The sequence below is a fragment of the Argentina silus genome, assembly GCF_951799395.1.
Source record: "Argentina silus genome assembly, chromosome: 6".
NCBI classification, from domain to species: Eukaryota; Metazoa; Chordata; class Actinopteri; order Argentiniformes; family Argentinidae; genus Argentina; species Argentina silus.
The window spans coordinates 8196775-8210208 of record NC_139660.1 but is presented as its reverse complement, the minus strand read 5'-3'; the positions used below and the strand labels follow the sequence as shown (position 1 = coordinate 8210208).

The 13434-nt window shown below is 40.6% G+C and overlaps 1 protein-coding gene across 1 annotated transcript; it reads left to right on the top strand.

The window, feature by feature from the left end:
- Window positions 1–5457: 5457 nt before the first annotated feature.
- atp1b1a (ATPase Na+/K+ transporting subunit beta 1a) lies at window positions 5458–13434 on the top strand. The gene is made up of 6 exons (XM_083672229.1): window positions 5458–5673; window positions 8480–8608; window positions 10920–11075; window positions 11334–11518; window positions 11729–11812; window positions 12033–13434. Exons 1-6 carry the CDS (start codon window positions 5580–5582, stop codon window positions 12291–12293), a joined length of 909 nt encoding a protein of 302 aa, XP_083528355.1. The 5' UTR covers window positions 5458–5579; the 3' UTR covers window positions 12294–13434.

The window sequence follows — 13434 nt, the reverse complement described above, 5'->3', positions numbered from 1 at the left end:
GGTCCCTTACCAAGGGTCTATCCCCCCCCCCCCCCCCAAGACCTTTGCTGTTTAATAGGGCTTCACTGATGAAATTAGGAGGTGAGCCAAAAGGCCAGCATCCATAATAACCCCTCAAAAACAAATCGCTGGGCTCGGGCTGCAACCTCATTAGAACAATGCATCATGGTTTCTTAGAGGATGTGTCGGACGCCGTAGACGGGGCGGCAGGCGACCGACGATAAGCTGCAGTGACAGTAGTGATAATGGGAGAGCAGGAATGATTGCCTGGAAAGTAATCATGCCCCAAGAGTTTCAGATGACCAATCCCCTGCTTCATTCTCCTCATTTTTTCTATATTACTGCCATGACATCCCCTCCATGCTCCAAGGTTATTTATAAAATGATAGGGGTGGTTACAAATGTTAAATTGAGAAGCCCAGTAAGACGATTAACTTCACAAAAATATATTCTTCCCAGGCATTTTAAATGTAAAAATGCCCTCAATGACATCTATTAGTATCCAAATCTCACAATGTTACTCTTTTTGCTGAGAAATTAAAAATGTAGTCCATAACTCTTGCTGAGAAATACAATAAAAAGTATCTCTTACATGTATACATAACTGATATTTACCCTTTCCTTCTAAGGTCAAATCTCTGAAAGACGACCGTTACATCTGTCTCCAACAGATCTGCTACATACAGAGATCTGCTACATGATGAGTTATTTTTGGAAATGGTAACAGTAGTATAGTGTCACATTAGGATACCAGTAATAACCAAGTCAATGTCTGATGTTTTGCCAGCTGGATTATGTTGAAAAAGTAAACTCCCACCATTAACTCTCTGGAACAAGGTATATCTATTTGTCTGCAACCACGTCCAGGTTAACTGCTTGTCATTGTGTGTAAAAAATGCACATATTTGCTTACTCTGTTTTTGTGACATCCCTTGCTTGACCTCTCTCATACTCATTTCACCCCAGCTAATGACTGGAGTACTACAGTTAAACAAACACCACAAACAGCCATGAGATCCCCCATCTCAGCCAATCAAAGGGCCATATCCAAAAACAGAGGGGTGTGGTTTAGCCAGTCACTACCAATCAGATCAACCTTTGGGTGGAAAGGACAATATTGACCTTGGCTCTACAGGCATGTCGTTGTCTAGCAGCCTGTGAAATTGGTGAAGTGAGTATCTGTCGAATGGATCAGAGAAATCCCTCTTTTGATCATCAGTGCGTTTGATTTTCTACTCCAAGTTCAGCTTTGACTGGGTTGAAATACTACCATGTTGATATCAAATTATCACTCCAATAAAAGGGAATATTGATACAATCCAATATACAGTACAATAACTCTATAATCCAACTCTACAGACTGTCATATTTCAATAAATGCTCTTTAACAGTTATTCATCAACTCCACTGCAACATACATGACTTGTGACCAGTTAAAAGCACAGTAAACATAGATGCGTGTGAACCCTTTTAACGCCTCTTACTCACCATACCGTCCCAACTCGAACACAGAGGTTGTATGACATAGTATGGAAAATAGCGTGATGTGCAGCTTGTATGAGAGAATGCAGAATTATTGATTGTGCCTGTAGCTCAGACTTCTGTAGCTGGCCCATGCTCCCCTCAGGCCCTGTACTCTCAGGCAGCACGCTCCACTAGCAGGCCTGCCTTCCTAGACTGCTCTTCTATAATTGTGTATTGAGTGTTACAGAAAGTGCAAGGCACCCAGCTGATTGAATGGTAATGGCTATAGATGGATAAACAGGAACTCATGGCCAAAATATTTGGATTAGCTTCAATGGGGCTGTTGTCTGTTCCCCACATCATGGTCCATGGGACAATCTTCCGAGACAACTTTTTCATTAAAACAACTCTTATTAGAAAAATAAATTCACTGCCATACGAAAATCAGTTTTAGAACATGAAAACATAAAATCAGTTAGGCCTTTACTCTGCAAGTCTTTACCCAGGAAATGACGGGTCATTTTGTGACAAATTACAAGTGTCCTTATAAGGTCTGTTCTCAGTAGAAAAATATCCAAATCCACCAATTCCTTTCTTCTTGTCTTATCATGTCCTAATTAGATTACATTTGACCAACTGAAAGGAGGGGAACATTGAAATCTCCCATTAGGAGATGTAGCATTTGCACACTATGGCTGTAGGGGGTTATTCTTTGTTCAATCACGAATGAGGCCGACCCATTACTGTAGGATAGAGAGCACTGTCCACGGGCATTGACTGAGAGGAATGAAGACACTTCACTGCAGAGGGGCACAAAGCCAGACAGGACCTGATAGCCAGTGAGAAAAGGCAGAGTAATCAGCTCTCCACGTCCAGTCAAACTGCCCACAGCACTGAGCTTGGTAGTCCACTGGTGTGTCAGACGATTTCAGACTCAGGTCATGGTCTGAGAAATAAGAGACTTCAGTAATCGACATCTCACTCAAACATGCAGAAATTACTCATCTGGTATAGCTAAAAGCAATTGTGGAAAGTGAAACTAACAACAACACAAAATGTGGATGAAATAATGCAACAAATGTCAAGCATATAATGCATAGTGCTAATACAGAGGCAAGTTACATCAAAGCTGGAGAGGTTCCATGCCCATGCAACATTTTCCATCCATAAAAGCCAGACTTTAGCTGATGTGTAGTGCTGAAAAGAAAAAAACATCCATATTTGGTGCTGCTCAGAGTGTTGCTTACTCACCTGTGTGTTAACATGAATGGACAGGGCCCCTCTCCCTGGACTCACAGGGAGGTGGTTACCCCACGCAGGACAGGGGTCAGGAAGTATGCACTGATGCTCCAGATGTGTGTTGTTTCAAAGTTAGAGAAGGAACGGTGTGCAGTCCTCTCCTGGAATGATCCGTCCAATAAGAGGTTCAAATGTCAAGCTTTCCAAGTCCTGTGAAAGCAGCAAGGTGTTTTATTTGTGAGCGTGCATACCAGAGAGATGGCTCTATGTAAATATAGCACAGAGGTGGGGTATATGGTCAACCCAGGCCAGAAGCTGCACCAATACAACAGACAATACTCAGCCAGAGTTAATGTCGTTTGGGTTAGTTTGAAATTTACAGCTTGAACTTGATGGTACATTTAATTGACTACATGTTAATTTGTCCATGGAGGCATGCACTAGGCAAACCCCAGGGAAAAGCAAGAGTGTTATTTTGAATAAAATTGTGAAAAAAAGGCATTGGGTAGAATCAATAGTAACTTAATATGTCACATATCAATACTATGATGATGAAGTAAATCAAGAGTTGATCTTGTTTGTCAATGGCACGACATATCCATTAAATTGGATCGTGGCTGCTCTCCACAAGCAGCAGCCTTCGCTGCAGCTAGAGGGAGGCAGGTGGTTTTGGCAGCCAAAGAAAGGGTCACCAATAACAGCTCCACTCACTAAGAATAGTTCAGCTTTTAAAGCCAAGACTCACTCTCCCCCCCTCTCTCTCTGGCCATGTAATGGGTTGTTTTGAACTGAAATGTGGGTGTTTACTCCGTGCCGGGGGGGAGGGGATGTGTGCTGTGCATGGCAGACTGAGAGACCTGTCCAGGAAGATGTCATCTTTCCGCGCCGCTGCATAGGTATGCCATTGTTGATGAGCTGGAGTCCAGCGCTCATGCTGCATGCCAAATTCCATCCGCAAGCTATCATGGAATGCTGCACCTCCCAGTAGACCTGGCAACCCCTTGATCTATATAAACAGTGAGCCGCTGTGTTCTTATCACTTCACAGAGTCAATAGGCCCACAAAGGTTGTAATACGTAGTCCAAAAAAGCCATGGAAATGGATGAGAGATAAGGGTTATTTGCATCGTTATGTTTAAATTGAGGGTGCTTACCAAGATGGAGGCTTGAAATACATATGTTGTTGACTTCTGTCTGCTCTCCAAAAGGATTCAGATATATCAAAATCCCTGATATAGGAACAGTGATTGCCAACACTCCCAGGTACAAACTTTTGTTTAACAGAGCCTGTGTGTGTGTGTGTGTGTGTGGTGTATGTGTGTGTGTGTGTGTGTGTGTGTGACCCTTAGACACTTGCTATTATGCCCGTTTAATGCTGTTATTACTCTAATGAAAAATAGTACAGAGGGGAAAAAATAGTGTCATTATAGTAATTAGTAATTACTTTTTATTTGCATAGTAATGGTGATGAGATGTTTTCCTTATTACACTCTGGTAAAAACATAGACCAATCAACTCGACTAATATCATGCAGTTGCAGAGCAATTACTAAAATATTATGTTGGACAGATTAATCAACTAATCCTTTAGTTGACAAAAAAAAGCCCAACTGATTTCTACATATCAGACCAAAGATAAGAAGTTACAGGTAGAGTGAGTAACATAAACAGGTTAAACCAAGCAAACATGTTTCAAGCAATTGGGACCCTTTGTCTTAATCTGTGGGAATGGGAATGGCAACTCACGCCTTTCATTTGGATGCCATCATTTCATTGTAATGTACAGTGTTACTCCCCCACTCATTGTGGCGCCACTTTGGGGTTTCTTGTCTAGAAATGTTTTGAAAATCCCTGACCACCAACATTGCAAGGTGAAAAATAAGGTGAAACATTTTCACATCAGATTAATCAGTAGATTAATCAACTAATAGGAAAAATTTATCAACTACATATTTTGAATCAACAGACAGCCCTTGTTGCAATGTTTCCATTTGAGTAATTACAGCATTACTATACAGGTATAGTGCAACCTTTAACATGTGTTATAGCTTGTCATTGTATGTCAGCCCATTTCCCTGGAATGTTGACCTAATGTTCATCCAGGGTCTCCACAGACCTTACCAGTTTCATATTTCAGCTCTCTCATCTACCCAATGTTACATGTATCATTCTCTTTTAAATCAGAGCAGAAATGAATAGTCTAGTTATTTCACTAATTTATTTCACTAGATCTTTAGCTCTGTGTGTAGAGACATGTCAGTAAATTTGAATAACCCTCTGTTGCCTTTGTCCTGAGATGAATCAATTAAAACTGAAAGTTAAAACTTAAGTTCCTCTGCGTAACGTCAAAGGAATACATGAAAAGTATTATGGTATATCATTTTACCAAATCATGTTGGTTCTACGTCTCTGTGACATCACAGTGCACTTCAATGGCTCTGTTGAAAATAACCTATCAAAGGCCAAATAAATACAATCCAATACAGAACTTTGTACGGTCAGATTAGAATTTTAGGATTGAGAAGAATTTGGAATAGTGTGGTTGTGTGACCACACAATTGAATTCACACAACTGTGTGCATAATCGTCGAGGGGAGCGTACAGCTTGCCATGGAACGGGCATAGTAGTCACCCCCCTGCATACGATTCTTACGCAAAAGGATGACTGCTTGTGATTTGCCAGACTTAGCCCTCCCTCTTTGTAGGTAACTTATTACAGGAGTTTGCGGGCGGAGCCGGTTACCATAAGAGATAAATTGTGTGGGGTACAATAGAGAGAGCCGGGTGCGAAGCTGTCCTTTACTATTTTGTACAGGGGACAGTACATCGGTGTACCTAGGCCATTTAATCAATTTAATAGGAAATTAAAAGAACAAATATGTCGGCAAATAAAGATGGTGACGGTGGATGGAAGAACTTTCTGTGGAATTCGGAAAGGAAGGAATTTCTAGGACGCACTGGATCCAGTTGGTGTAAGTACAATTTCGTAATACTTTCAATCGACGTTTCTCGACATATCGTAAGATAAGAAGGATGCGAGTTCGAGCCTCCTATTTGTTTTGGTGGATTCTCAGAATACTGTAACAACAAAAGAGGATCGACTATATCACGATTCCCTGACTGAAAAATACAGCACCTGTTTGATTTGACTTGTAGCATGCTGTGTCGTGACTTCCATTTTCAATGCACATGATCATGAATAAGATAAATCATAAACCACCCCCAACATCAAACAATCGTTATAGCCTAGAATCTAGATGCTTATAAACGTGTCGAGAATCCATCCAATTGGGTATGTTCGTCTTAGCTCAAATGTATTTCAGATCTTTTGGTTCCAATTTACAGACAGTAATAATTGCTTTATCCGTTATTAGGCGAAATCAGGTCAGTCGTGTAGCCTAGTGAAAGCTAGAATCGGTGTCCTTTGCCAAGAGGTCATTCTGAAGGACATAATTGGCATTCTGTAAGGTTCAGTGATAGCACAGGCTTGTATTGCCAAATGTTGTATAGGCCTATACTATTCGTTTCCTGTTGCATGGGCTGGTTAAACTAGAATGGAGGAAGTACAAATAGATATGATTCTTTTCTTATAGTGAAATGAAACTGCCAAACGACACGTTAACGAACCGCCGTTATAAGCAGTTTTTCATCTTTTAAATGGTTTATAGCCTTAGACATCATAGTTCAAGGTTAGTCAAGGTGATCTCTGTATTTTCGCGTAAAAACGCTCTAATTGCATGGGGAGGCAGAGAATGTAATGTAAATATATCCAACAACGAACACTGATTTGCCTCTTAGACACCTTACTATTCAGCGAGTTTACAGCAGCCTAATGTCGCATCGTTGTCTCGTTGTTAACGGTTTGCTCAATGCGGGAGACTAGTTGCGGTAGTTTATCTGTTGGCAACATTCGTTCTTTATCTCGCCGCTTTTTCTACAACATAGGAAGAGGAAGAGCAGATCACGACTCACATGTCCCCAGAGCCGCCCCTCCCCCCGAATAAAAGTTTTTTTTGGAGCACATAAGCTGCAGCAAACGGTTTTGATCCAAATTTAGTTTTTCTCAACCTCACCACCACCATCGCCGCCTTTATAGGTGCTAGGATATTAGGCCAAATTGTATACATTTTTAGACGGCGGTTAGAAATCATTTTGGTATGTGCTCTTGTGGGTGACACATGCTATACAGTCATGCGTCGACAGTTGCCAGACCAGACCCTTTCCTGCCACACGATATTGCCAATTTGAAGAGAGCTCTTGTTCTTAGAGAAGTACTCAGATTCGTCTGTCTCAAATGGCATTAGCTTCTAATGAATTTTCTTGCTACATGATTCTAAAGAAAATGTTTATTTTTCCGAATAATAGCCCTGGTCGTGTATACGCATCGCATCGCAACAAGCGCCTGGTCGATCTCATCGATGTGGCTTTGCGACCAAATTATCATTTGTATAATTGCATACCCTACGCCATGACGTAGGCTACAATGTAGGCCTACTGTATTCAACAATAATTCGCTATCTCAAAAAAACTGAGAACGCGCCTGCGTTGTTCATTCAAAACACGGACTGACTCTCGACAATTGCCCGACTGTTCTGCCGCTACAGTATATGGGGGAGGGGCGAACGAAGTGAGGTTTTCAAGAGGACTAACATTGAACAATTCTCGTATTGGTCACAGGGTTAATACTATTATTACTTGTACAGGCAACTGACTTATAAGACATTGACCCAGAATTTAGTGGTTGTTTTTGGGTGTATAGCACTGAGCAGATACAGACTGTAATAAATTGATTAAACTTATGCAAACTATTCACATTTCACACATACACACACACACACACACACACATTAGTGTATTCAAACAATTTAATAGTAATAAGCTAAATATGTTTCCTGTGATTGAGGAGTTGCTGGATGTTTTGATTCTAAAGGTTATTGAGAGGGTTCCCATAGTAAGCCAGGGCGTCACCTTCCATCCATATTTAACTTGAGGGGAGAAAGTAGGTGGTTGTGTACTCTAACAACACCTGCCTCCACAAGCAGTGGGGGAGGAGAATGCATCTGGGGTCTGCAGTGGGACAAGAGAGTGACTCATCCTGCTAAACGGGAATGGTTGCCCTTAGTTATTGCATCATGGGAGGGAAATACTATTTGAATCAACAATGAGTTTAGGCCTATGTGTAGTGAAGTGTGACCGATTCATCATTTGGTATACTATCAGCAGGCTGTAGCATTGAATAGCTATGAACAGGTTGTAGCATTGTGAGCAGGGGAATAATTATGTTGTGTGGAAGTTAGTCACAAGCTGTGCCATTCTCCCTTTTAAGAAAGTGTACTTCTACCTGGGGTTTGAAGAAGCAGGAAGAAAACCTCCTATGTTAGGGATTGGGATTTGTCTTGGATTATATCAATGAGCAGCTCTCACCTACCAAAATCAATGTATTTGTTAGAATGTGTGGGGAAAATGTGTTATTGTAGTTTTTTTTGTCACAATAGTTTGGGTGTGCTGATTAGTCTATAGTTCTAGTCTTCAGATTTGATTGTCTGTCTACAGCATTTTTGGTGTACCACTATCCACGGGGCTATCAAGACCTGCATTTTCAATTTGAACCAATTTCAAGGGGGATGATGGAGTAAAGCTGCAATTACACGAGAAACACTAGTGTATAATGCCAGTCATCCCCTCTTGCTTGACAAAATGTAAATAACTTTACCAAAGCATCCTCTAACAAGTATAACATATGATCATTGGTTCATAATTACTTCTCCCTTTCCACAGCTAAAATCTTCTTGTTCTACCTGATCTTCTATGGATGCTTGGCTGGAATTTTCATTGGGACCATCCAGGCCTTGCTGCTGACATTAAGTAACTACAAGCCCACCTATCAGGACAGAGTGGCTCCCCCAGGTAAACATGTTCTTCTGTTGAATAATTCATTATGCATTATCTTTTGTAATTGTGAATTCATTCCCATTACGGTTAACTCATAACTTATTACCACAGTTACATAAGATATGGTCTGGTGTTGCAGCGATTGATAGATTATTCTTCAAACACACTTTACTTTTTATAATATTTGGTTGCTAAGTGGAATTGATAGGTTTAAACCTATTGTAATTCAAGGTATACAGCAATGCAAATTATGTGTATTACAGAGGGCATACTGTGTTTACAGGAAATGAGTGTTCTTACTTTCTGTAGAAAATGTGACAGTATGACAGTGATAAAAAAAAAGTGATCAATTAAAAAAAAAAAAAAAAAAGAAAAGAAACATTCACAGTAGGCTACGTTAGAGTAGCAAAATCTACCATAAAGCGTGTGCCATGTCTAACTAGGCATTATGGCTATATTATGTTATTAAGTTGTTTGGCATTAAATTGATAGTGGATTGTGGAAATGGCTATAGTAAGGCAGGTATACAGCTATGCAAAAGATGTGTATTACAGAGGGCATACTGTATTTAAAGAACATGAGTTTCCTTACTTTCTGAAGCTTTCTACAGAAAATTCAATATGACAGTGACAACCTGGTCTATCATTAGTAGAAGGCTATCAAAATCTACTGTAAACCGTGTGCCTTGTCTATGTATATTGCATTAGGGCTATATTATGTTATTATTAAGTCATAATTAATAGTGGATTGATGAAATGCCTATCAGGTCCCTTTATTTAGCTATCATGACGTTTGTTGTTTGTGTATGTTTTCAAGGTTTCTGTTAGAACTTGCTCTTGATCAGCTCCTCCCCATTGAAGGTCTGCCTGACCTCAGAGAGGTTCAGCCATTTTGTCCTTCAGTCTTCCACCCAGTCTGTCAATGTTTTTTTCCTCAGGGTTCTAGGGAAATGCTGCAGTTTACAGCTCTAAGTGTGACTGAACAGCCGGTCTCTTCATGAACATCTTTGGGAAGGATTTTTTCACACGCAGTGTGTGCATGTGCATGTACCCATATGTAGCGGGCTACATTCCTTGAAAATGGCTGAGATTTTTTCAGAATGCAGAGAGAACCCTCTAAGCTTGTTTTGCTGAGAAATTCTTTCTGTAATCTACCAAAGGCACGTCGAAAGAAATGAAACAGTGCAACCTTTTGTATTGGTTACTGCTGCTTCCTTAATCTCTGAGTAAGTTTGGACTCAGTGTTGCTCTCTCAGTGCCATGGCATCTCTCCCCAGCCCTGCCTCCCTGTGCTGTGCCAGTGCCTGTTTGTATAGCACACGCTGTCGCCTTGGCGGTATTTTTAGCAGCCATTGTAAAGGACTGGCTTCATCCACATGGGCTAGTCTTGCTGCCTGTTTGCCTGTCGGCCATTTCCCCTTACAAAGCTGTTGACTATCAAAGTCTGGCCCAGCAATGTAACGGCATAAGTAGGTGTGGAGTGTAGTGAGCTGAAGTGAGTTTCCATTGGTGGCTAGATAAAGGAAGGAGAAGGTTTTGTGAGCCAAAGTCCCGCCTCTCATTCTGGGGCTAAAAGTTTCCATTGTGAGAGAGAAGCACGTGAGGTTGGGTGGGGGCAAGGGGGGCTGGTAGGCTTTCACTAGCCTTGACTGAATGTCAGAATATAGTACATTTCATTCTCCTTGAGATGTGCTTTTGCAAATATTTTTAATATAATGGAGCTTTAAGATCTTAATGGCATGTTTGTTTTTGAACCTAATGCAACTGACTCTGGAAGAGGATATTTATTTTGATGTTGACAAAGAGCATGGATAAGGTCTCAAACAATGTGATGTTTCCTCTCACTCGTCTTCTCCCCTCTCACTCTGTTCATGCCACGCCTCGCTGTGGCCCTGTGCACAAGGTCTGTGGAAAATTACTGCCAAGTAGAGTTCACAAAGCCCTTCTGAGGAAACCCATGGGACACTCAGTTTGGTTGTGTTTATTTTTTTATGATTTCAGAACTAATGGAAATGAATTAATGTTTAACTACATGGACAATTGGAGTTTTATGATCACAAGGAAAGTCTATGAGATAGAGCATGCCTATTTTGTTGAATAACATTTTAGTAGAAGATATTTAGAAACATTATAAGAACCCCAATTTTCTTGAAATTCTAATCATGTTTCATGATCCCATACTGTCAGTCATTCTATACTGTCAGTCATTCTATACTGTCAGTCAATCTATACTGTCAGTCAATCTATACTCATCCCTCACCAAGGTTTTTAGTTCATTCCTTAATTTCTCTCTTTTATACTCACCACAAGTGTTGTTTATTATTCAGGTTTATCACACACCCCACGCTCTGTGAAATTTGAAATCGCATTCGATATCAATGATGTGGAATCGTATGCGAAGTACACCAAAAGCATCAAAGACCTCCTGGATATGTATACGGACGACAAACAAATAGATCAGATGAAGTATGAAGACTGTGGAGGCAAGTATACAGTAACTAAAGATGTAATGTTGAAATGTCTGGATTGCTTTGCATGGAAATACTGTTCAATATTATGTGACATCAATTGATTACTGACTGAATTCATGTTGTGTGTTGGGTATATTCTCTGAATTCCAACTGGTTTTAATGTCTGCCAAGATCTCATAATCACATTAATGTGGTTTAGTCAAACAACAAATGTTTCCTATGGTGTTATTTGGCTGTGCATTTCACTGATATTTTCTGTGCTATCTGCAGATACCCCTGGTGAGTACAGGAACCGTGGAGAGCTGGAGGGCGATGCAGGAGTGAGGAAGGCCTGCCGCTTCAGTAAGACTTACCTCGGCAGCTGCTCAGGCGCCGAAGATGAAACCTTTGGCTTCCAGGAAGGGAAGCCCTGCTTGATCGTCAAGCTGAACAGGATTGTCATGTTTAGACCACGGGTATGTACGCCCATGCCACCTCTAGTTATGTCAATAACATCCTTGTTACCCAAGACCCCTGGAACGCAAAGGCTAAAAGCAAATGTTATTTTAACCAAAAGAGCAGTTCTGCGATTCCACTTGCAACAGTTTCGATTGTGCGGAGAGAAATATCACTGAGAAGAACTTGACAAATGACAATTCTGCTTATTGACCAACGTCTACTTTCAGCCACCAACCAGCAATGGGACAGTCCCTGCCGCAGTCCAGCCCAGACTCCAGGCCAACACGATCCCCATCCACTGCACTAATAAGGTACACTTCACATGGCAGTGTCAAGCATATTATGCATATATGCTACCATATTATGGACATACAGCAACATTGCAAGCAAACTGATATAAATGTCATGTTTAGTCTCTGTATTGTGTTCTGCGAGTTACAAACCATCTACAATTGTAATATTTGGTGCCTTTGGTAACCAACACTGTTACATTATTGATGGCTAACTCCAAAACAATCCTGTCTTTCACAGAGAGAGGAGGATGAAGGTAAAATCGGAGAGGTCAAGTACTTCGGCCTTGGTGGAGGATTCCCCCTGCAGTACTACCCCTATTACGGCAGGCTGCTGCACCCCCAGTACCTCCAGCCATTGGTGGCTATTCAGTTTACCAACCTCACCGTCGGCGAGGAGCTTCGCATTGAGTGCAAAGTATATGGAGCGAACATTGACTACAGCGAGAAAGATCGCTACCAAGGACGCTTTGACGTTAAGTTCACTATCAGCAAGTCATGACCTCAGCTATGAAAATAGCACTTTCTCTGCCCCATTTCAAAACAAATTAATTTAGAGAAATAAAAATAGTTCAATTAAAACACAACTAGTCTTGGAACAAACTTTCATAATATACGGGACCTACACTTAATCTGTGTGCTTTACACTAGCTTTTCTGCATATGTCTAGGGTTAGAATGTAAATTACAGGAAGAGTAGCAATAGCAAAATATTTATTCTACTGTAAATGAGAATATTCCTTGAGCCATGGGACATGTTCATCTATTACTGTAAATTGCAATTCCACTACTGATATGTAGCGAGCAGTGTTTCTGTCCCCTAAGTATTTCTGCCTAATGTGGTTTCTATATATTTTTGGAGTGTCCAGTACAGTAGTCGCATACAATGGTCCTTTCCAAGCCATGTTGTAATTTCTGTTGTCTTATGTCAGTACGCTTTAGTGGTCCAAGGTGTGTGTGTTTGTGTCTGTGTGCGAGTGTGTTTGTTTATGTGAGTGTGTATGTTTGTTAATGTACTCTTACTAACTGAAAATACTGGCATGGTATGCTCTGATCTCTAGGTCCGTGTATGGGTAAATGGCTGCACTCCGTGGAATCCTTTTCCTTCTTTATGTCTTTTCAGTTGATTGTTGGAGAAAACATTTCTACATCACTTTTTTTTTCTTTTTCGGATCACCTTAAATATGGGACAGATGATTTAATGATATTTCTGTTTGATGCTTATACTTCCTCCTATTCTTTAGTGTAGAGCTGTGTGTGTCCAGCCTGGAAGACTGTCGCCTTCATGGAAACAGTGGCAACTCAGTGCTTTTAAAAACATTTTTTTTGCTGGAGACATCACATGATGTGGTGTAACTTTCTAATGAATGTTTTAGCCATTTTCATGGTGGAAGAATTTTATATTTATGCAGTTGTACAATTTTTTTCCGCAGGAAAAAGTGTAATGTATGAATCCAATACCAAAGTCGCTGGTCAAAGGTTAGAATATCAGAAGCAATGCAGTACCCCGTGTAATAGGATGTTTTGTTGGTGTAAAAGTGCTTAATTCAATGTTGAACATCAGAACACTTGTCAGGAGTCCATCTCTGCTCTTGTCATTTTATTTAATCTGGGTAAGACCGAAATAAATAAATGGAGAAATTA

Bases quoted from the DNA above. Each gene is read 5' to 3' on its own strand.
- atp1b1a (XM_083672229.1), top strand. From the start codon at position 5,580: ATGTCGGCAAATAAAGATGGTGACGGTGGATGGAAGAACTTTCTGTGG. The intron at 11,519-11,728 runs GTATGTACGCCC...GTCTACTTTCAG, and splicing joins TTGTCATGTTTAGACCACGG to CCACCAACCAGCAATGGGAC. The intron at 11,813-12,032 runs GTACACTTCACA...TGTCTTTCACAG, and splicing joins CCATCCACTGCACTAATAAG to AGAGAGGAGGATGAAGGTAA.